The sequence below is a fragment of the Aquarana catesbeiana genome, linkage group LG08 (genome assembly GCF_042186555.1).
Source record: "Aquarana catesbeiana isolate 2022-GZ linkage group LG08, ASM4218655v1, whole genome shotgun sequence".
NCBI lineage: Eukaryota > Metazoa > Chordata > Amphibia > Anura > Ranidae > Aquarana > Aquarana catesbeiana.
Genome location: NC_133331.1, coordinates 80,576,107 through 80,597,984, shown reverse-complemented (window position 1 = coordinate 80,597,984; position 21,878 = coordinate 80,576,107). Strand labels below are relative to the sequence as shown.

Genomic DNA, 21,878 nt, shown 5'->3' with positions numbered 1-21,878 from the left:
TAGCAAATTACACAAAATACTAATTGTGAAAAAACTATTTTGTGCAAAAAAAAAATTGTAAAGTTCAACAATCTACGTGCCATTTTCCTTTTTTTTTTTTTAGGAATGGCACATAGATTGTTAAACTTTATATTTTTTTTGCACAAAATATTTTTTTTAGGATTTAGAAGTATTTTGTGTAATTTGCTACAGTCTTACGCACCAATTATTTAAAAGGGAGTGTGTTGGGATGTTGGCAGTTTTTTTTTCATTAATATTAATTGCACATAGCAGCTCACAAGACTGCAACACATAAATTGGAACATTTTATTATTATTCAGCCTCTTCTCTGCAATTCTGCATCTCTCAATATAAGTCATACATGGATGATTAAAATAACACATTTTTTATATTCTTTTCAGCAGTGGGTCAAAAGGTATGCCAAATACCCTGCTGGATATAAAAATATCCACTAGAGGGAACCTATAGAAAATACACAAAACAGCTCTAAAGTAAGGGACAGCAGGCACATTAATATGTTAGAGACACACAGACATTAATAAAAAAAAAAAAAAAAAAAAACCTAATTAAAAGTATATACTCTGTTAAAATATACTACTAGTTTCAGCAGGACTTGCAACTTGATTTGTAGATTATATGGGGTTTGCAAACCACTGCTCCACTTTTTCTCCAGCTTTCCTTCAAACAGTCTGTAGAGGTGTTTTAAAGAAGTGTGGGATTGAAAAAAAAAAAAACAAAAACACAAAAAACAAAACATACATACTTACCTAGATGGCTGCAGCATCAATCCAATGCTGCAGCTGCCCCCCTCCTCACTAACATAACTGCTGATCGCTCAGTTCTTGATCTCCACTCCAAAGCTCATTGGAGCAGGCAGGAATGGCTGGCTCTCAGTGACGCTCCAAGAAGCTAAGCCAGCTGTGGTCAAGCATCTGGACGCATCCCGACATTGTTGCAATCCCGGCAGAGCCTGGATCAGTTCTGTGACATCAGCCGATTTTAGTGCACTGTTGGCTGAACCTAGGTCACAGGAGTGCAGAAATAAGTGCACTCCTCTCTATAGTCAAAAGCTTTGACTATACTTTTCTTAATACCATATCATATAAATGTTAATATTCCCCACATGCTCAAAAAGCCAAAAAATTTTACAAAAAAAAAAAAAAAGAAGAAGAAACCACTCTCTCTTATATGAACAGTTCCAGGGTAATAAAAATAACCACTTTTTGCTAAAATTGTTGGGGGGCAGTAGGCAGAACTTGATCTAACACTTCATATAATGGGGTATATACAATCTGATTGTACAATCTCCTTTAGATCTTACACTAACTGTGTAGTAGTACAAGGGCCTGCCTGATTAGATACAAACGTGAATGGATTGCTTAGGGGGTGTCCTCCTATTATAACATTTTCATAAAGCGAAAGGTGGTTTCGCAGTCAGTTTCTACTATATAGTGTATGGTCAGCTTAAGACATCAGCAAAGCCTTTTTCTAAAGTACTCAGACTGCAATGAGTAGGCATTATACTTCAAGAGTAACAGATGGTGGGGTCAGTGTCATATGTATACAGATCCCCCCCAACCCTACAGTTTAATGCCAACTCTTATTAACAACTTAAGGACTGAGCATCTTTTTGATATCCGTTTAAAATCTTTTTGCTAGTAAATTAATTAGAACCCCAAAACATTATATAGTTTTTTTTTTTTCCCCAGACACCCTTGAGAATAAAATGGCAGACATTGCAATACTTTGTCACACCGTATTTGCGCAGCAGTCTTAGGAGTGCAATTTTTTGGGGGGGGGGGGGGGGGGGGGGGGGGGGGAAACACTTTTTGGAATTATAAACAGTAAAGTTACCCAATTTTTTTTTATTAAATTGTTAAAGATAATGTTTCGCCAAGTAAACTGATACAAAACAACATGTCACGCTTCAAAATTGCACCCGCTCATGGAATGGCGACAAACTTTGACCCTTAAAAATCTCCATAGGCGACGTTTAAAAATGTCTACAGGTTACAGTTTACACGTCTGATTTGAACACAGTTTTCATATGCGGGTGCGACTTACATATACGTTGGCTTCTGTGCGCAAGCTCGACGGGACAGGGCGCTTTAAAAACGTTTTTTTCCCTTATTTATTTTACTTTTTATTTTTACACTGTCCATTTAAAAAAATTAATTGGGGTCACTTTTATTCCTATTACCAGGAATGTAAACATCCCTTGTAATAGAAAAAAAAACCATTGACAGGACCTCTTTAATGTGAGATCTGGGGTAAAAATGATCTCAGCGTCACTTCCTTCATCCAATGGTATGGAGCCGAGCGGGGGCCATTTTTTCCTCACTCGGCTCCATGTCTCAGAGGGGAAAGGACCCAATCGGTTCTTACATTACCGATGGCTCCAGTAAGCGGCAGAGACCACTGGGGAGCGGCAGGGGACCCCTCTTCCGCCCCTGATAAAAGTGATCTTGCGGCGAATCCACTGCAAAGACCACTTTTATCTGAAAGCGGACCGCCCACTGTATAAAAAGATACCGGGGTTATGACAGCTATCTGCTACCATAACCCCAGTATTTAACGTCAAACAGCTGACTTACGCCGCGTGCGGTCCGCAAGTTAACCGCTTGCTGACCGCCTCCTGTAGATATACGTCGGCAGAATGGCAAGGCTGGGCAAAGTAACATACCCGTACGTTACTTTGAATTTCCCGGCATGCGCGCGCCTGCCGTGAGCTACGTGACCGTGTCCGCAGGACCCGCGGACTCTATATCCACCGGGTGCCCGTGATCGTGTCACGGAGCTGAAGAACGGGGAGATGCCAGTGTAAACACAGCATCTCCCCGTTCTGCCTAGTGACAGGACACTGATCATCTGCTCCCTCTCATCAGGAGCAGCGATCAGTGTCGTGTCACTGCTAACTCATCCCCCAGACAGTTAGAATCTCTCCCTAGGTAACATTTAACTCCTTTCCCGCTCTCCAGTGGTTAACCCCTTCACTGCCAGTGACATTTTTACAGTAATCAATGCAATTTTATAGCATTGATCGCTGTATTAATGCCAATGGTCCCAAAAATTCAAAATTGTCCGATGTATCCGCCATAATGTCGCAGTCACAGAAAAAAAAAAAAAAAAAAAAAAAAAAAAAAATCGCTGATCTCCGCCATTACTAGTAAAAAAAAAAAAAATTAATAAAAATGCCATAAAACTATCCCCTCTTTTGTAGACGCTATAACTTTTGCGCAAACCAAACGCTTATTGCGATTTTTTTACCAAAAATATATAAACTAAACTGAGGGAAAAAAAAGTGTTTTTTTTTTTAATATTTTTTGGGGACATGATAGCAAAAAGTACAAAATAATGCGTTTTTTTCAAAATTGTTGCTCTTTTTTTGGTTTATTGCACAAAAAATAAAAAAACGCAGAGAGGATCAAATATCACCAAAAGAAAGCTCTATTTGTGGGGAAAAAAGAACATCAATTTTGTTTGGGAACCAAGCTGCACGACCGTGCAAATGTCAGTTAAAGCATCGCAGTGCCAAATTTCAAAAAGTGCTTTGGTCTTTGGCCAGCCAAATGGTCCGGGGCTTAGGTGGTTAAAGTAGCACTAGCATTTGGGTTTGTAAACACTGTGCCAGCTGTGGACAGGACAGGCAGCACGAAGACTTTGTTAGAAAGTACTTACTGCCCTATTGTCCAACAAGTTGAAAGCAGAAAAATAGGCATCGCAGTTTGTTGTGTATGGGGCTGCGCAGCCGCAGACTGGTCAGGCCCATATCCCTAGCCAAAAGACCCCACAATGGGCACCTGAACACCAGAACTGGACCATGGAGCAAAGGAAGAAGATGGCCAAGTCTGATGAATCAGGTTTCTTTTACATCATGTGGATGCCCAGGGGTCTGAGAGTCACTTATCTGGGAAGGAGAGGGTATAAAGGATGCAGTATCAGAAATGGGCTATGGGCAATGTTCTGCTGGGAAGCCTGCCATACATGTGGATGTTACTTGACACATACCACCTACCTAACATTGTTGCTGACCAAGTACACTCCTTCATGGAAACTATTTCCTGATAGCAGGGGCCTCTTCCAGCAGGATAAAGCACCCTGCAACACTGCAAAAATCCAATCAAGTATCTGTGGGACGTACTGAAAATAACAAGCCTAGTCTGTAGAGGCCCCATCTCACAACTTACAGAACTTAAAAGATTTCCTACTGATGGCTTGATGCCAGTTACCACAGCATACCTTCAGGGGTCTAGAGGCCTCCATGACTCAACGGGTCAGGGCTATTTTGGTGACCAAAGGGGGCCCTACTCAACATTAGATATTAGGTGGTTGGTCATAAAAGTGTGTGTGTGATAGATATATATATATATATATATATATATATATATATATACACACACACACATACACACACACACACACACATATATAGTCTTGGGGATAATCAAATTGTTTTTTGGCAAATGCGAGATAAACCTTTGGGAAATTACTTTTTCACATAGGGCCAGGAAGATTTGGACAGTTTTTTTTCCCTAAAGGGCAAGTTCACCTTTGTACACTTTTTTTTTTTTTTTAAATTCCAGCTCCTCTCTGCACCAATATAGCATTAATGTACTTTTTTTTGCAAAAATATCAAAGCTTTCCATTAAATCCACAGTCACTTTTCCTGTGACACGCATAGGACAGCCCCGTTGATTTCAATTGGCTGCCTTACATGTAGTTAATGGGACATTTTGGCATTTTGTGGGTTGTGTGTTTGTGCGTTTTGCAGCATTTGCCCCTCGTTTTTTCACATGGCAAAATGTGTTTGATTCTGCGTGCCATTAATTAATGGCACTGAAAGCTCAACTGGTAATTTTAGGTGTATAAACATGGCCATACTCTATGCAATCTGATTGTATAGTGTGTATTCAACGAAAAGGGTGATCTCTGAATAATTGCATTTCATTTAAAAAACGTGCACCTGGGAATGGGTGGGAGGATAATGCAGGGTGTGTGCTGAGGTCAGCTGGTCATCGCCTTCCTGATCAGACTTTAGGTCATGACACAGGAAGACAGACATTACAAATGGAAACTTCTAGAAACATGGATTAGGACAAGAAAAGTAAGCGACTGTAAATTTAAATGGAAAGCTTTGATATTTTTGCAAAAAAAGTACATGAATGCTATATTGGTGCATAAAGGAGCTGCACCAATATAGCATTCATGTACTTTTAGAAAGGAAAAGGAAAGGAAAAAGAAAAAAAAAAAAAAAAAGAGTGTACAAAAGGTTTACTTTCCCTTTAAAGAGGCATTCCAGCCTGGGGGGGAAAAAATGTTTAAAGTCAGCAGCTACAAATACTGTAGCTGCTGACTTTTAATACAAGGACACTTACCTGTCCAGGAAGCCCACGATATATACACACACACACACGTGTATCTAAAAAAAATTAGAATATCATCCAAAAAAAATTTTAAAGTTATTTCAGTAAATTCAAAAAGTGAAACTCCTATATTATATAGATTCATTACACACAGAGTGATAAATATCAAGCATTTTTCGCTTTTAATTTGGACGATTATGGCTTATAGCTAGTGAACCCCCAACACTCAGTATCTCAAAAATAGGTTACATAACACCAATAAAAAAAGGATTAATACAAAAATGGTGGCTTACTGAAAAGTATGTCCATGTACAGTATAGTATGAACTCAATACTAGGTCGGAGCTCCTTTTGCATGAGTTCCTGCATCAATGTGGCCTGGCATGGAAGCGATCAGCCTCTGGCACTGCTGAGGTATTATGGAAGTCCAGGTTGCTTTAACAGCAGCCTTCAGCTCGTCTGCATTGTTGGGTTTGATGTCTCATCTTCCTCTTGACAATATCCCACAGATTCTCTATGGGGTTTAGGTCAGGCGAGTGTGCTGGCCAATCAATCACAGTGATATTATGATCTTTAAACCAGGTATTGGTACTTTTGGCAGTGTGGGCAGGTGCCAAGTCATGCTGGAAAATGAAATCAGCTTTATGCTGATCAGCAAAGGGAAGACTGAAGTGCTCTACAATTTCCTGGGAGAGGGCCGCGCTGACTTTGGACTTGATAAAACACAGTGGATCAGCAGATGACATGGCTCCCCAAATCATCACTGACTGTGGAAACTTCACACCGAACCTCATGCAACTTGGATTCTGTGCCTCTCCACTATTCCTCCAGACTTTGGGACCTTGATTTCCAAACGAAATGCAAAATTTGCTTTCATCTGAAAAGAGGACTTTGGACCACTGAGCAAAAGTCCAGTCCTTTTTCTCCTTAGCCCAGGTAAGACACTTCTGACGTTGTCTCTTGTTCAAGAGTGGCTTGACACAAGGAATGCGACAGTTGTAGCTAGAGGTCGACCGATATATCGGCCGGCCGATATATCGGCCGATATTTGGCGTTTTTTACTTAATCGGCATCGGCCGATTGTGCTGATAAAAAAGGCCGATTATAACTTCAGCCGTGACTTGCAAATGACTTCTGTAATATAAGTCAATGCAAGTTGCCTGAAAGTTATCTTCTCTCCTTCTCTGGGCAGCCTGCCAAGTCTGATAAGAAGATACATTGTATCTCTTCAAGTTCTTTTTTATCAATAGACTGAACTCCGTGGAGAAGTTTTCAGTTTAACCATTTAAAGACTAAATCTTTTCTGACACTTGTTGCTTACAAGTAAAAATCCTGTATTTTCTGCTAGAAAATCACTTAGAACCCCCAAACATTATATATATTTTTTTTAGCAGAGACCCTAGGGAATAAAATAGCGGTTGTTGCAATATTTTATGTCACACGGTATTTGCGCAGCGGTCTTTCAAACGCAATTTAAAAAAAAAATACACTAATAAATTTAAAAAAAAAACTAAGCAGTAAAGTTAGCCCATTTTTTTTTGTCCAAAAGTTTTGATTACCTGTTTTTGTGTATTAATTTTTAAGATATAGTTTTTTTTTTATATTTTTTTTAATCTAAATTCTACATACAAGTGAACTGATTGGAGGTTTGTTTTGTTTAATAAATGTTTAAATGTAAAAAAAATTTCTGTATCACTTTAGGTTGCTTTCACACTGGAGCGGGCATGCGTTGACGGTAAAACGCTGCTAGTTTTAGCGGCGCTTTACCGTCATTTTAGCGGCGCTATTCGGCTGCTAGCGGGGAGCTTATCACCCAGCAGCAGCCGAGGAAGAGGTTAAATGCGCGCCTGAAGCGCCGCTGCCGAAACGCTTTGCAGGCGCTTTGGCAGCGGTGTGCATTCATTTCAATGGGCAGGAGTGGTGGTATACACCGCTCCAAAGATGCTGCTTGCAGGACTTTATTTTAACATCCTGCCAGCGCATCGCCTCAGTGTGAAAGCTCTCGGGATATCACACTGAGACTGCAGGGGAGCCGTTTTACAGGCACTTTACAGGCGCTATTTTTAGCCCAAAAGCGCCTGAAAAAAGCCCCAGTGTGAAAGGGGTCTAAATGTTAGATTTTATGAGATGAAGGGGAAAAAAAAAAAAAAAAAATCGGCCTAATATATCGGCCCAAAAAAATCGGCATCACATATCGGCCATCGGCCACTGCGATTTCTAAATATCGGCATCGGCATCGGCCAGAGAAAAACCCATATCGGTCGACCTCTAGTTGTAGCCCATGTTCTGGATACGTCTGTGTGGTGGCTCTTAAAGCACTGACACCAGGCGTAGTCAACGCCTTGTGAATCTCCCCCAAGTTCCTGAAAGTCCTTTGCTTCAAAATCCTCTCAAGGCTGCGGTTATCCCTGTTGCTTGTGCACATTTTTCCTTACACTCAACTTTCCATTATTATACTTGGATACAGGTCTGTGAACAAAAAGCTTCAACAACGACCTTTTGTGACTTTACCTCTCTTGTGGAGGGTGTCAATGACTGTCTTATGGACAATTGTCAAGTCAGTAGTCTTCCCCACGATTGTGTAACCTACTGAACCAGACAGAGACCATTTAAAGGCTCAGGAAACCTTAACAGGTGTTTTGCGATAATTAGCTGATTAGACTGACAATATTGAACTTTCACAATATTCAAATTTTCTGGAGACACTGAATTTTGTGTTTTCACTAGCTGTAAGCCATACTCATCAAAATTCAAAGAAAGAAATGCTTGAAACATATCGCTCTGTGTGTAATGAATCTATATAATATAGGCGTTTCACTTTTTGAATTACTGAAATAAGTTAACTTTTTGATGATATTCTAATTTTTTGAGATGCACATGGGTGTGTGTAAATAAATGGGAGAGATATGGGGCGATTGTGGAGAGCCAAGTTTGAACACTGGTTTCCCATCCAGGGGTTTTCCAACAACAAAACAGTCAACTGAAAATACTAAGCCACATGGCTTTGCTTGTCATCAGCAGCACTGCTGCACTCTTTACTTTGGTTCTCACCAACTCCTTTTGGATGGACTCAGATGCAGCATCCCTGCTACACGGGCCCAATCCCTGGCCACTCAAAATGGGGTCCCCAGGCACCCTGGGCTCCCACACTCCTCCTGAGACTATTCGACTCCCTCCAGTCCCCTGGACTCACCAGTTGCCTCAGCTTACACACTCTCCACAGACTAACGCAGCTGTCCTGACTCTCCCAGTTCTGTGGGCAGGGAATCCTCCCAACACTGGGTGCAGTCTCCTAGCATTCACACACGTCCCTCCTGGCTGGAGAACACAGCTCTGAGCAATCAGCAGGTTTCACTTATAACGAGCATGCACACCTGCATATTCAACATACATCTACAACTTGACCTGAACACAGGATTTGGGGTTCCATCCCACCCAAGACACTGAAGCCTTCAAGCGCTAGGCCCCAATCCTGGATAACAAAACCCAGAGAATACTGACAAATTAGACTTCTCCATTTAAAAGCAATACTCTGGAGCTTTGCACTCTGCCTTAAAGGAGAAGTTCACCTTTTATAAAAAAAATAAAAAAAAACAAATTTTTTGTCCAGGTTTTTAAAACAGGAAGTGTAAAGTATTGCACCCGCTGTATGGAGATCACGGGTGCAATTTCAGACTCTTGTACAGTCTCCCTTCAGCTTTCAGCCCGCACCTCTGTACAGGCTGTCACCTTGCAATCTTGAGGAAGTACAAATGGACTACATGAGTGTTAATCAGTATGCTTGTGACCCATTCAAACTACAAGTCCGTCTGTTGTGGTGTAAGATGATATTTGTAGTGCATTCATTCAGGAATCGGTGAGTGAATGATGTGGCTGTGTGGGCAGAGTCCCACCCAGTTGTGCCATTTTGACCATTTGATCAGGTGCAGGGGGAGGATAATGCCGACTAAACTGGACAGCACCCAAGTTCGATTTTTCCTTCTCCCAACTACACTGAACTATAAAGAAAGTGCTCCTAGGCACACTCCCCTGCTATGTCACAAATGGCAACCCGGCACAAGATGCTGGAAAATGTTACAAATGACAGCAAAAAACAGATCATATTAGAGTTATCATAAAAAGTCTTGAATTTTATTTTTATAGAATATATTTAGGCCCAATACTGCGCCAATTTTCCTATAAAAATCAAATTCAAGACTTTTTATGATAACTCTAATATGATATGTTTTTTGCTGTAATTTGTAACCCTTTCTCAGCGTCTTGTGCCGGGTTGCCATTAGTGACATATGCTTTTGTTGGTTACAGCAGCAGCACCTTACATGGTGATTGATCTATAAGTGACCACTCTAATTGAGTGGATATACATGTGCCAAGCCCGCACCTTGTTTGTTTTTACACTCCCCTGCTAGCCAGACCAGTGATCTTCGTTTCAGTACACAGTCTTCTGCAGAGAGCTGTGCACTGGCACGGTTTGCATTCACACTACACAAATCCACTGGCCCAAGAAGCTGAACAATGCCCAGGATCGGTTCAAAATGCTTGTGTGAATGCACCCTAGAAAGGTGCCACTAGAGATAGAAGGGAAGAAGTTAGAAATGTTTCTTTTGAAGCAAATTAATGCAATCCTAGTTTAGCAACACTAATGAAACAGCATGTTTTATGCCAAAAGAACAACATAAAAATTATAAATAAAACAGAAGAATTTACATTTTATTTTCAAAAATTTACACTGAAGAAGCAAGTGATTTAAAGCCAAGGGTTAGAAGATCACTGATGAAATGTTTAAATTAAAAGGTCTTTAAATCTAAAACACACGATTGCACATACTAAGGAAGCTTCATATTTACATATTTTAAAGGGACATAAACTGAAGAGATATGCGATTTCCCGTGGCAGTAATGCCTACTGTTTTATGTCCTTAGCCAATACAGGTTGTGCTTCGACTAGATAACTAAACAAAAAGTCAGCCATGCTTATTTAAATGTGTATAAATATGTAAATGTGATCCATAACTCTTTTCGAGCAAGCATGTGTTTCAGATTTTTTAGCCTTTTCAATCACATAACAATTAAGTAATTCTAAATATATACATAAAATGATTAGAGCTCAATTATTGCATCACCCCAAAAAGCTTGATTTTTTTCTGCCCTAAGAATCTAGTAAGCAAGAACACCCAAACAATTCTCAATGTATTTACCTCGTCTGCGACCATAGCTCCTGGCTGCATGAAAACAGAGAAATGGTTGGAAAATTAAAACATATACATAGACACGCTTATTAATGTCCCTGATATACATAAATTTCGGCTTAAGGTTGTGACTACAGAGGAAATATTTCTAGAGATAGAGTTGCCATGAGTTATACTATGGTTTTCAGCACGCTAAAAGGATCTTGAAGCAAACCTGTAGGCTAGATATACTTGCTAATCCAGCCACGGGATCATTCGCATTCAGTTACACTCATTTGCAAAATGCTCAATTACCCCAAAAAACTGGAGTGTCATGTAAACAGTGAGCCAGCCTTACATAGCTGAGCTGTAGCCAAACCTTTCCACATCTCTGGGTCAAACCAACTGGAGAGGATAACCACCCCCCTTTACAGTTTGAGCCAACTAAAGAAGAAAACAAAGCAAGTCTTGGTTGGGCCATAATGCAATCATTCCAGCTCTCAGTCAGGTTTACATAACAACTTAGCTTCTAGGTATTCCAAGGCATTGGGGGAGATTTACTAAACATTGGTTGCACACAGAATCTGATGCAGCTGTACATGGTAACCAATCGGCTTCTAACTTCAGCTTGTTCAATTAAACTTTGAGAATAAAGCCTAGAAGCCAATTGGCTACCATGCGCAGCTGCACCAGATTTTGCACTCCCTCGTTTTAGTAAATCTCCTCCTGTGTGCTCAGATGTGCCTTTGTTAAAACCCTGTTGGTTTACAAAGATCACAGGAAAAGGGAAAAACAACTTCATCTTAGATCCCAAAGGTCATACTTTGTAATATTTTGTTATATTTTTTCATTGTTTATTAATGAAGGCCCTGAAAATGATAGTGACAGATTCAGATCTGAACCCAGTCACATCATCAGTGTAGAGAAGTTTAGACTTCTACTAGCGAAGAACAGTTCAAGCATGGATGTTTCACAGTTTCATTAAGAGACCGGTTTTTAACTATATGTGGAGTTGAAGTATTTGATCTTCCTCTCGGTAACCTTGGTTGACAATGTGGGTAGGAAATTCTACAAGTGTAGGCCCTAGCTCCCATTTTGGATAAGTCAAACAAAAAAGAAAACATTACCAGCTCAACTTACCAGCCAGCCTGCAACAAACCAAATTGTCCCAACAGTTCACGTTAAAAACAAGGCGTAAACTGCTAGACAGGACAATTCGGTTTGTTGCAGGCTGGCAAGTTGAGCTGGGAATTTTATTTTGTTGTGTGACATGCTTCCTTACTGTTAAGTCCATGAACCAACTTCAGGTTTTCCTAAAGTGGCTAAAGTAACCAGAACAGCCTAGCGTGGTAGTTTTACAACTGCCATTATACATATACAGATCCTGGCTATTAGTATTATATAGTAAACACAATGACTAGAATTATCTTTTTTAAACACTAAAGACTAACTCTAAAAATATGTTGCCAGCTCTTGGCATCAGTAAATGTCACCAATGGAGGAAAATGCAATATACGTGTCTTGTAGATCCCACGGTCCACAGTTGCCTTGAGCCCCGCACGTTTTGCTAACCAATCGTCAGGTTAGCTAAACATGGCAGACATTAAACATGCAAATATTCCTTCCCAAAATTGGTAACCCTAAGTGGTGCATAGTGGGGATTTTTAAAAACCTAGCTATAAGTGCACTCTACTGCATAATGCTAGGAAAACAACAGTACTCCAATGGACACATACTGAACCTATTCATATTCATTTCTGGAAAAACCTAATCAATCCATCTTTAGCACTTTATAAATTGACATATGAAGTCAGGGGCTGTTCATACAAATTTATCAAGATTTGCGGTGAGTGGCTAAACCTGATACTTTTTTTTTTTTTTTTTTTGAGCCATTGTCTGAAAATGCCCTTAAATCTGCTTTTTAAACTTGTCAGAACCATAAAAGCACACAACACGTGCAATCCTTTTGACATTTTTTGTACAACATGCGATGTACACTCCTTTATATTTTTCCTTGGTTTGCCATTCTTACTCTGTTTTACCTATTGTCATAACCTGTAGTAGTTCTACATTATTGGGTAATGGTCCATTGTTTGCTCTGTATAACCCTGTACCTGCTTTATTATCCACCTATCAGATTTTGAAGCAGTGTTTTGAATGGATATTGTACTGTAACCCATTGTAACCAGTCCAACAACGAATTACAATAAAATGAAGTATAAAAGAAAATGCACATATTACTTCACTGCAATGCAATTAACAATTTTAATTGACAAAAAAAAGCTTTGACCAAATTAAAGTTATGGCTATGATTAGTTTCTCAAGGCAAACCTCAATATACTCCAAACATGTACTCTTAAAAGTGTAACTAAAGTCACTCAAACAATAATATATATCTAAACCCTCACATTGTAAAACAACCCATTCAGTTTAAAATGGAAATGAAAGGCACAACATTTGTGTATACATAACATTATAAAGACCCCCCCCCCCTTTTTTTAAATAAGTCATCACATACCCCCTTGTTCTCAGCTGCACAGGGATCTTAGGCCCCTTTCACACAATCGGACAGTTTGGGTCGACCTGTCAATTTTTCAGGCAGATCTGATCAGAGCCTTCATTCTCTTCTATGGAGCGACAGGTGTAAATGGACATCCAATCTGATCAGCCAGAAACAGACAGACAGATATGGATCCATTCCCCTTCTGTCTAGCAGATTGGATGGAAATCATGTGTAAAATAGACAGACGGTCCATTTACATCCAGCTGCCTATAGAGGAGATCGGGCTGTATCTGTGTCTGCTGTGCATAGGCGGAGTGGACAAGTTCCAGCCATTTGCCTGCTCATCGAGGATTAGCAGAGAGATCCACTGCTGAGCAATCAGACTTCCAACGGAGCACCACCTATGTGGAAGGGTGCTTAGAAACAGCAGCACACTGTTCTTTCCAGTGAATGGTTGGGCAGGGGGACGTCAGCATCAGTCTAATCATTGATGGGCAGAGTTCTCAGCACAGATAGAAAACTGACCATGATGTGCTCTCATGCCTAGTGTGCTCACTTTTTAGTAGGAAAGCAGAGTGACTTCAGAAACACCAGGTATTGCACACAAAGGAAGTAATACAAAGAACAGGATATATTTTGATACAAGTACATGATATGGCAGGTACATAATCAGGAATATGAAATTCTGGGTTTATTCATCCTTTAACCATTTTAAATCCTTCTGCTGCCAGCATTAGTAAATAGATATAGAAAGGTATATTATACTTGTTAACCTTTTTTTCCCCCATTTTGTCAGTTGCTTCCTAGGTCAAATGTTGCCATATCCTTAGAATGGACATTTTTTTTCTTTTATCTGGAGGAGGGGCTTTCTCAGCTAAACACACCCTCCAGCCTGCATGTCTGAGCTAAGGGAGGATTGATTCCATTTAGTAACTGCTACATGAATCTGCCCTTACGCAAGATGACCATGGCTAGAAATGCTAGATGTTTTATTTATTTTTATCAAAGTGATTTATGAACAAAATAAAGCATGGAGACATGGATGGATGATGGAGTTTGCTGTGAATATTAAAAATTAATTAAATAGTGTTTTTAGTTTGTGGTGCTCAGATGCAGTTTAGTTCCATTTCAAGTAAATTTGCATTGTAGAAAATATTTCCAAAGTAGTTTTATGCTTGCATTACAGAGCCAACAAGATTGCAGAACACTTGTTATAGTTTCAAAGCACTATTGAATAGTTAGGCTGGACAGTGCCCATGGCACCATCTCTACCAAATCCTGTATGAGTAAACCATTCTCTGCACAAGATAAAAGAGTAAGTCAGTGGGAAGTATTCGATGTAAGGAGACTGCAGAGCTTCCGCTCATTAAGCATTCTGCAGAATCTTAGACTTTTTTTAGCCTTGGCCTGAGCATGAAGCTATATTTTCTGTAATGATATACTCAAAAGAATATAATATTAAACTATTATAAAACACATTTTTCCCTTAGTTTTCACCTAAACTTGAAAAACAACAAAATGGGTCACTTTAACAATGGGTTAAAGAAATGACTCTCATTGAGGACTTACAACCTCTCTTCAAATGTGCAAGTATTGGAAGAGCATTATAGAGGGTGCTTGTAGAGGTGAACTCTACTTTTTAGTATGTAAAAATGATGAATATGCAAAAGACCAGAACGCTGTACACAAGAAAGAGGAGATTGACATTATACCTGGATTTTTGGGTGATGGTTTAAACGTGTAATTTTTAAGACTGACTAGTCCTGTATGACTTATTGTATACCCAATACCATAGCAATCCTAGGGGTTTAGCCTATGAAAGTGCTGGTGTGACAAACTCAACTCTTCAAGTACCCCAGAGTACCCAAATAAACTAGACACAAGCAAGTAACACCGATCCAGGTGTGATCAGGGTGAATGGTACCAATGAATCCAGTGCACACCACCAGTTGTGAGTGCATGTTGCATGAAACACAAAAAGCTACTTAGAGTGCTTCAACCCTCAAGTGCGGTCATCCGCTTTCCGCTCATTCTGTGTCTACCCCTGAGCATCATTGTGACACCAACTCTCTCTACAAACTCAATTTCCTTACAACTGTCATATAAAAATTGGGGTTGCCTTTTATAATTTTAACTTAATATGCATGGGGGTGTAGAATGACAAAATGGACTACCTTTCATAGTCTACTTTTTACAATACACAAACTACATAAGCACATTAAAGTGTGAATTAAATTAAATTAAATCCCCCCCAAAAAATAAAAAATGAATTGGCTACATCATGTAGATGAATAAATGTATTATATTTTAAAGCAGACCTTGCACTATGCGTGGGAGTATTTGCTCACATACAGTACACCCCTCACATTTTTGTAAATATTTTATTATATCTTTTCATGTGACAACACTGAAGAAATGACACTTTACAACATGAAGTAGTGAGTGTACAGCCTGTATAACAATGTAAATTTGCTGTCCCCTCAAAACAACACAACCATTAATGTCTAAACCACTGGCGACAAAAGTGAGTACACCCCTAAGTGAAAATGTCCAAATTGGGCCAAAGGTGTCAATATTTTGTGTGGCCACCATTATTTTCCAGCACTGCCTTAACCCTCTTGGGCATGGAGTTCACCAAAACTTCACAGGTTGCCACTGGAGTCCTCTTCCACAACGACATCATGGAACTGGTGGATAATAGAGACCTTGCGCTCCTCCACCTTTCATTTGAGGTGAATATGATTTATGTCTGGAGACATGCTTGCCCAGTCGATTACCTTTAGCAAGGCAATGGTCATCTTGGAGGTGTGTTTGGGGTCATTATGCTGGAATACTGCCCTACGGCCCAGTCTCCGAAGGGAGGGGATCATGCTCTGCTTCAGTATGTCACAGTACATGTTGGCATTCATGGTTCCCTCAATGAACTGTGGCTCCCCAGTTCCGGCAGCACTCATGCAGCCCCAGACCATGACACTCCCACCACCATGCTTGACTGTAGGCAAGACACACGTGTCTTTGTACTCCTCACCTGGTTGCTGCCACACACGCTTAACACCATCTGAACCAAATAAGTTTATCTTGGTCTCATCAGACCACAGGACATGGTTCCAGTAATCCATGTCCTTAGTCTGCTTGTATTCAGCAAACTGTTAGCAGGCTTACTTGGGCATCATCTTTAGAAGAGGCTCCCTTCAGGGATGACAGCCATGCAGACCAATTTAATGCAGCATGCGGCGTATGGTCTGAGCACTGACAGGCCTCCCCCACCCCCCTTCAACAAAGCTGGCAGCACTCACACGTCTATTTCCTAAGGACAACCTCTGGATATGACGTGGAGCATGTGCACATAACTTCTATGGTCGACCATGGCAAGGCCTGTTCTGAGTCGAACCGTTCCTGTTAAGTCACTGTATGGTATTGGCCTCCATGCCACAGCTCAGTTTCAGAGTCTTGGCAATCTTCTTATAGCCGAGGCCATCTTTATGTAGAGCAACCATTCTTTTTTTCAGATCCTCAGAGAGTTCTTTGCCATGAGGTGCCATGTTGAACTTCCAGTGACCAGCATGAGAGAGTGAGAGCGATAACACTAAATTTAACACACCTGCTCCCCATTCACACCTGAGACCTTGTAACACAAAACAAGTAACATGACACTGGGGAGGGAAAATGGTTAATTGGGCCCAATTTGAATATTTTCACTTAGGGGTGTACTCACTTTTGTTGCCAGCAGTTTAGACATTAATGGCTATGTGTTGTTATTTTGAGGGGGCAGCAAATTTACACTGTTATACAAGCTGTACACTCACTACTTTACATTGTAGCAAAGTGTCATTTCTTCAGTTTTGTCACATTAAAAGATATAATATATTTACAAAAATGTGAGGGGTGTACTCACTATTTTGAGATACTGTATGTAATTTTACTGAACACTAGTGCCAATGCCAATGTCAGTGCCAATAAATGGGGTTCGTTACCGTTACTACCACTGACACCAATGAACAGGGACATATATTGCAAACAGTGAAGAGGGGTGGATACTGTTGACACAGAGTTGTTACTGCTGACAGGGATAGCAGAAAGGGGAGGGGGGGTTATTATTTTTCCTTTGCACTGAGCCGAACACCACTTCCCAGAAACCCCTACACAGCCATATGTTTGGCAGGGTGTTACTTTCACACAGCCAGCCAGGTGTGAGGGGGATACAGTTGCAGTACACAGGTAACAGAGGACTGTGAGGCTGGAGCTTCCTGGAAAGAGGTTATCCCCTTAACATGCATGGGTTTTCCTGGTTTGATTTCAATAGTATGGTTATTCCTGTTGGCCTGTCCTTCAATTCCTGCTTGCTGTATCTTAGAACTTAAATCAATACACCCTCCAGGCTACCTTATGTCCTGCCAAACCCATGTGTGACTTAGGTGGTGGACCCCAAGAAATGACAGAGGGCTCTTAAAAACTCCATGCGAACCACGAATATTTGAAAGTCGGGGTGAAGATCACAGCAAAGAAAAGAATATGTAAATGTTACTTTTGTTGATGTCAGATTCTAAAATATAAAAAAAAAACAAAAAAACACTATATAATGTAAATATATATAGGAGAGAGAAAATTAATGAGAAAAATGAATGAATGAGTTGCAGAGTGCTGTCTGAAGTCCACCTTACACCTTCACCGGGTAATATACTAACCAACACAAAATACTCATTTCGTTCCCTTTCAGAGATTGTAGCCCTTGGTATATGTCATTAACATTTAATTGGAAATCTCAGATTTAGGTCTGGTAAAAATACATTTGACACAGATTGCAGCTATGCTTCTGTGAGTCACAAATGACTCATTCGTACACTATAGTTACATCCACCATAAAGCAACAAGTGAGCTGTATGCAATAAACACAGCTTGGTTTCTAAGATGAGCAAGCAAATTAGTAATTAGAAAATACATATGGGGAAAAAAATAAGACATTAACTTTCTGCTAACAGATTAAGAGTTTCGTTAAGTGGTATTAATCCCCAAAACAAATGTCTAATATATTACAGCTTACCATTACTTTGATAAGGAGGATGCATTTGTGTTCCTTTTTATCTATTTTTTTCTTTTAAATTGTCACCTGGTGATCCAGCCAGTAATAATTTTCCTGCTTTGGGGTGGCTCCACTCTATGGAGAAGCAATGGAGCAACTCTTCGACATTTTTTAAGCAGTTACCGCAACATTTCTTTTTTCCTTTCGGGGTAATGATTTTACATAAATGAATACAAGCTGACCATTGCATACACCCCTTTTAGTATTACATGGTTTGTCTAAATTCTCTAACAAATTTTCCAGATAATTTAGTCTGTTAAAAGAAGGTTAAAAAAAAATTAACAGACTTATTGACTTATTGACAGTATTACCAAGCCAAAGAAAAAAAAACAAAACACTAAAACAGCCACTGCATTTAAAAATGGTTAGGTTGCAATATAGATTACATTTTTATTTTTGGGTTTAATACCACTAACACGCTCAGAGAGGACAAGACAAAGGTCACTTAAAGTGGAATTTCACTCCCTAAAACATTGACGATCTTCAATCCTTATGCTGCTATCATTAGTAAATAGATAAAAACATCTCATATTTACTGGTTTAAAAAAAAAAAAAAAAAAAAAAAAAAGTTTAACATTTCTCCAGTTACTAGCTTTGAATATTAAAAATGAATTGGATAGCATTTTTGCTCTGTGCTGCTCAATGCAGTATGTTTCCGCTTTAATGCCCCCATTCGGAACTTGTTATAATTAAATTTTGACTATAAAAACAACTCTTTATATTGCTTTGCCAGGAATCTCCTCAGCATGTGCAATTTGTCAGGTTTGAGCAGCCAGAGCAGGAGGTGAAGTCCATATTTATCAGGGATAATAGGAATAATCACACTATGAATCTGTGTGTAGGTAAGCTCTCCTGCTGAATATTCCCTTGCCAGTAATCAGATCACTGGACATCAGTTGACAGCTCTAGCATGGGAAAGCAAGTCCTGTTCCTCTACCAAGATGGCCTCCCCACACAGACGCAGTGCAGAACAAGGCATAGCAAGTCATTAATGTGGAAAGGATTAGCAGAAAGAGTGTAAAGGCAACACCGATGACTAGTCTTACCAACTGCTTGTGCTTATTTTTTTTTCACAGTTCAGGTATCTTTAAAAAACACTTAGCAAAATGACCTACCAGGTTTTTCTAAAATATATTATCCACTTCAGCCCCAGAAGATTTTACCCCCTTCCTGACCAGAGCAATTTTTGTGATTCGGCACTGCGTCGCTTTAACTGACAATTGCGCGGTCGTGCGATGTTGCACTCAAACAAAATTGATGTCCTTTTTTTCCCCACAAACAGAGCTTTCTTTTGGTGGTATTTGATCACCTCTGTGGTTTTTATTTTTTGCGTTATAAACAAAATAAAGAGCAACAATTTTGAAAAAAAAAAAAGCAATATTTTTTACTTTTTGCTATAATATCCCCCAAAAATATATATAATTTTTTTTTTTCCTCAGTTCAGGCCGATATGTATTCTTCTACATATTTTTAGTAACAAATATATATATAAAAAACGCTATAAAAAAGTTATAGCGTCTACAGAATAGGGGATAGTTTTATGGCATTTTTATTATTTTTTTTTTTTTTTTTTTTACTAGTAATGGTGGCGATCTGCAATTTTTATCGGGAATGCGACATTACGGCGGACACTTTTGACACATTTTTGGGACCATTGGCATTTATACAGCAATCAGTGCTATAAAAAATGCACTGATTACAGTAAAAATGTTACTGGCAGGGAAAGGATTAACACTAGGGGGCGATGAAGGGGTTAATTGTGTTCCCTAGCGTGTGCTCTAACTGAAGGGCGGAGGGGACTGTGTAGGGGAGATGACAGATAGCTGTTCATACTTTGTATGAACAGACGATCTATCTCTTCTCCCCTCAGAGAACTGGAAACTGTGTTTACACACACAGATCCCGGTTCTCTGTGTGCCACAAGCGATCGCTGGAACCCGGCGGTGATTGCAACCACCGGGCACTCGCATCGGCTCCGTGGGCGAGCAGGCGGCGCACGCCCATAGTGGCCACAGGGTGAAGCGACGTTACATAACGTCGTTTCGCCTAGCCGTGCTATTCTGCCACAGTAAAACTGAGGAGGCTGGTCGGCAAGTGGTTAAAACACTTAGCAAAATTACCTACCTACCAGGTTTTTCTAAAGTATTATTAAAATAGCTTACTTCAAAACTTCAAAATTTTTATTCTTCTTCCCATTACAGTTTCTTATCCAAGTCGCCTCTCTTCCTGTTAGCACTGTCCTCTTTGCCATATGCTTTTTTTGTTATAAACAAAGTCTACCCTAATTACTGGTTAATGCAGCATTTCCATAAGGTAATTAGCTTTTATTACACTTGGCTTGTCTCGCATCCCTATTTCCTCTAGGTTAGGAGCTCTTGTGGGCAGGGACCTCCGAACCTTTTCTTTCTTTATGCACCATTTAATCACCCCAATCTAATCAACAGACAGTGAAATGTCTGAAGTTTATTTCCACTTTTGCAGTCAAATTTGAGACAACTCCACCATGTTGGTTACGTGTTGCTATTCACACAGTATACCTAGAAACGTATACAGGCAATCCCTGGGTTACAAATATCCGACTTACATACGACACTTACAAGACGGAGGCAGACAACAGGAAGTGAAAGAAAATCTACCCCTAGGAAGGAAAATTCACTCCTGTAAGAGTTAGAATGGGAAAAAGGTGTCTCCACTAAAGCTTTATTACCAATCCTTGTTTATACGAGAACCCAAATTTTTCAAAATCCAGTTGTCACAGGGACAGCAAAAACAAACGTTGCAGGGGTGCTAACCCTTCCCTATGCTAGCTATCCAAAACAAAAAATGTTGGCTGGAGTTACACTTATAGCGGTAGTAAAGCCTGTATTTTCATTTTTACCTACAGCCTATAAGGCTTACCTGTAGGTAAAATTAATATTTCCTAAACGAGCACCGTTTAGGAGATATTCACCCTGAATGCAGCCAGTGACATCACCGACACATGCGCTCTGAATTTTCGGCATATTTTGCCAGAACTTCAGAGTTTTGTGCCAGAACTGTGGGCTTGGGAGTGAGGTCATCGCAAATCCAGCCAAACACACAGCCGAGGCGCCTGAACCCGGAAGACAGACAGGGGAAAGAAGTCAGCTCTCTCAGCAGTGACAGTACGGTGCTGGAGGGCTTCATTTGTAGGTATTTTATATTGTGCTAGTATGCGATGCATACTAGCACATTATACCATTGTCTTACAGGCTTTTTTTAAACCAGCCATGGTTTACAACCACAAAAAAATAAATAAATAAACAAACCTGTTCCAACTTGTGCATAAAAATTCAACCCAAGAACAAACCTACAGAACCTATCTTGTTTGTAACCTGTGTATTATAACACCACAAGTATGTATAACAATATAAATATAATTTGTTTTTGTTTTTTTATAAAGTGATCACAATCTCTGTTCTCAGCTGTATAAGGGGCTTAGAGAAGAGGGGGGATTAAAAGCAGCACACTAATCTTCCAAGTGAATGGTTGTACAGGGGCAGGGGGGTTGAACATGTCAGCACAAGTCTGATCTTTGGAGAAAATGCAGACTGTTCACCCAGCACAGCCAGAAAACAGACCACTCTGGGATAGATGTGCTTCCATACCTAGTGTAGTCAGTTTGAAAAAGGAAAGCTGGGGGACTGGCAGGATCACAAGTTGATTTTACACACATTAAGTAATACAAAAAGGTAAGAGGTTATTTCTTAACCATTTGCATTTTAAATGCCCAGACCTCCTCTTAAAT

The 21,878-nt window shown here is 39.9% G+C and overlaps 1 protein-coding gene across 4 annotated transcripts in view; it reads right to left on the bottom strand.

Annotated features, from left to right (window-relative positions):
- Nucleotides 1-21,878, bottom strand: part of CPEB3 (cytoplasmic polyadenylation element binding protein 3) — a 218,998-nt gene that overhangs the window by 42,974 nt on the left and 154,146 nt on the right. For 3 of the 4 annotated variants that reach the window (XM_073596053.1, XM_073596055.1, XM_073596054.1), the window contains one exon: nt 10,560-10,583. The exons of the other annotated variant lie outside the window; for it this stretch is intronic. In XM_073596053.1, the coding sequence (XP_073452154.1) occupies nt 10,560-10,583 (24 nt within the window). The remainder of the gene's footprint in view (nt 1-10,559; nt 10,584-21,878) is intronic. 4 annotated transcript variants of the gene reach the window in all.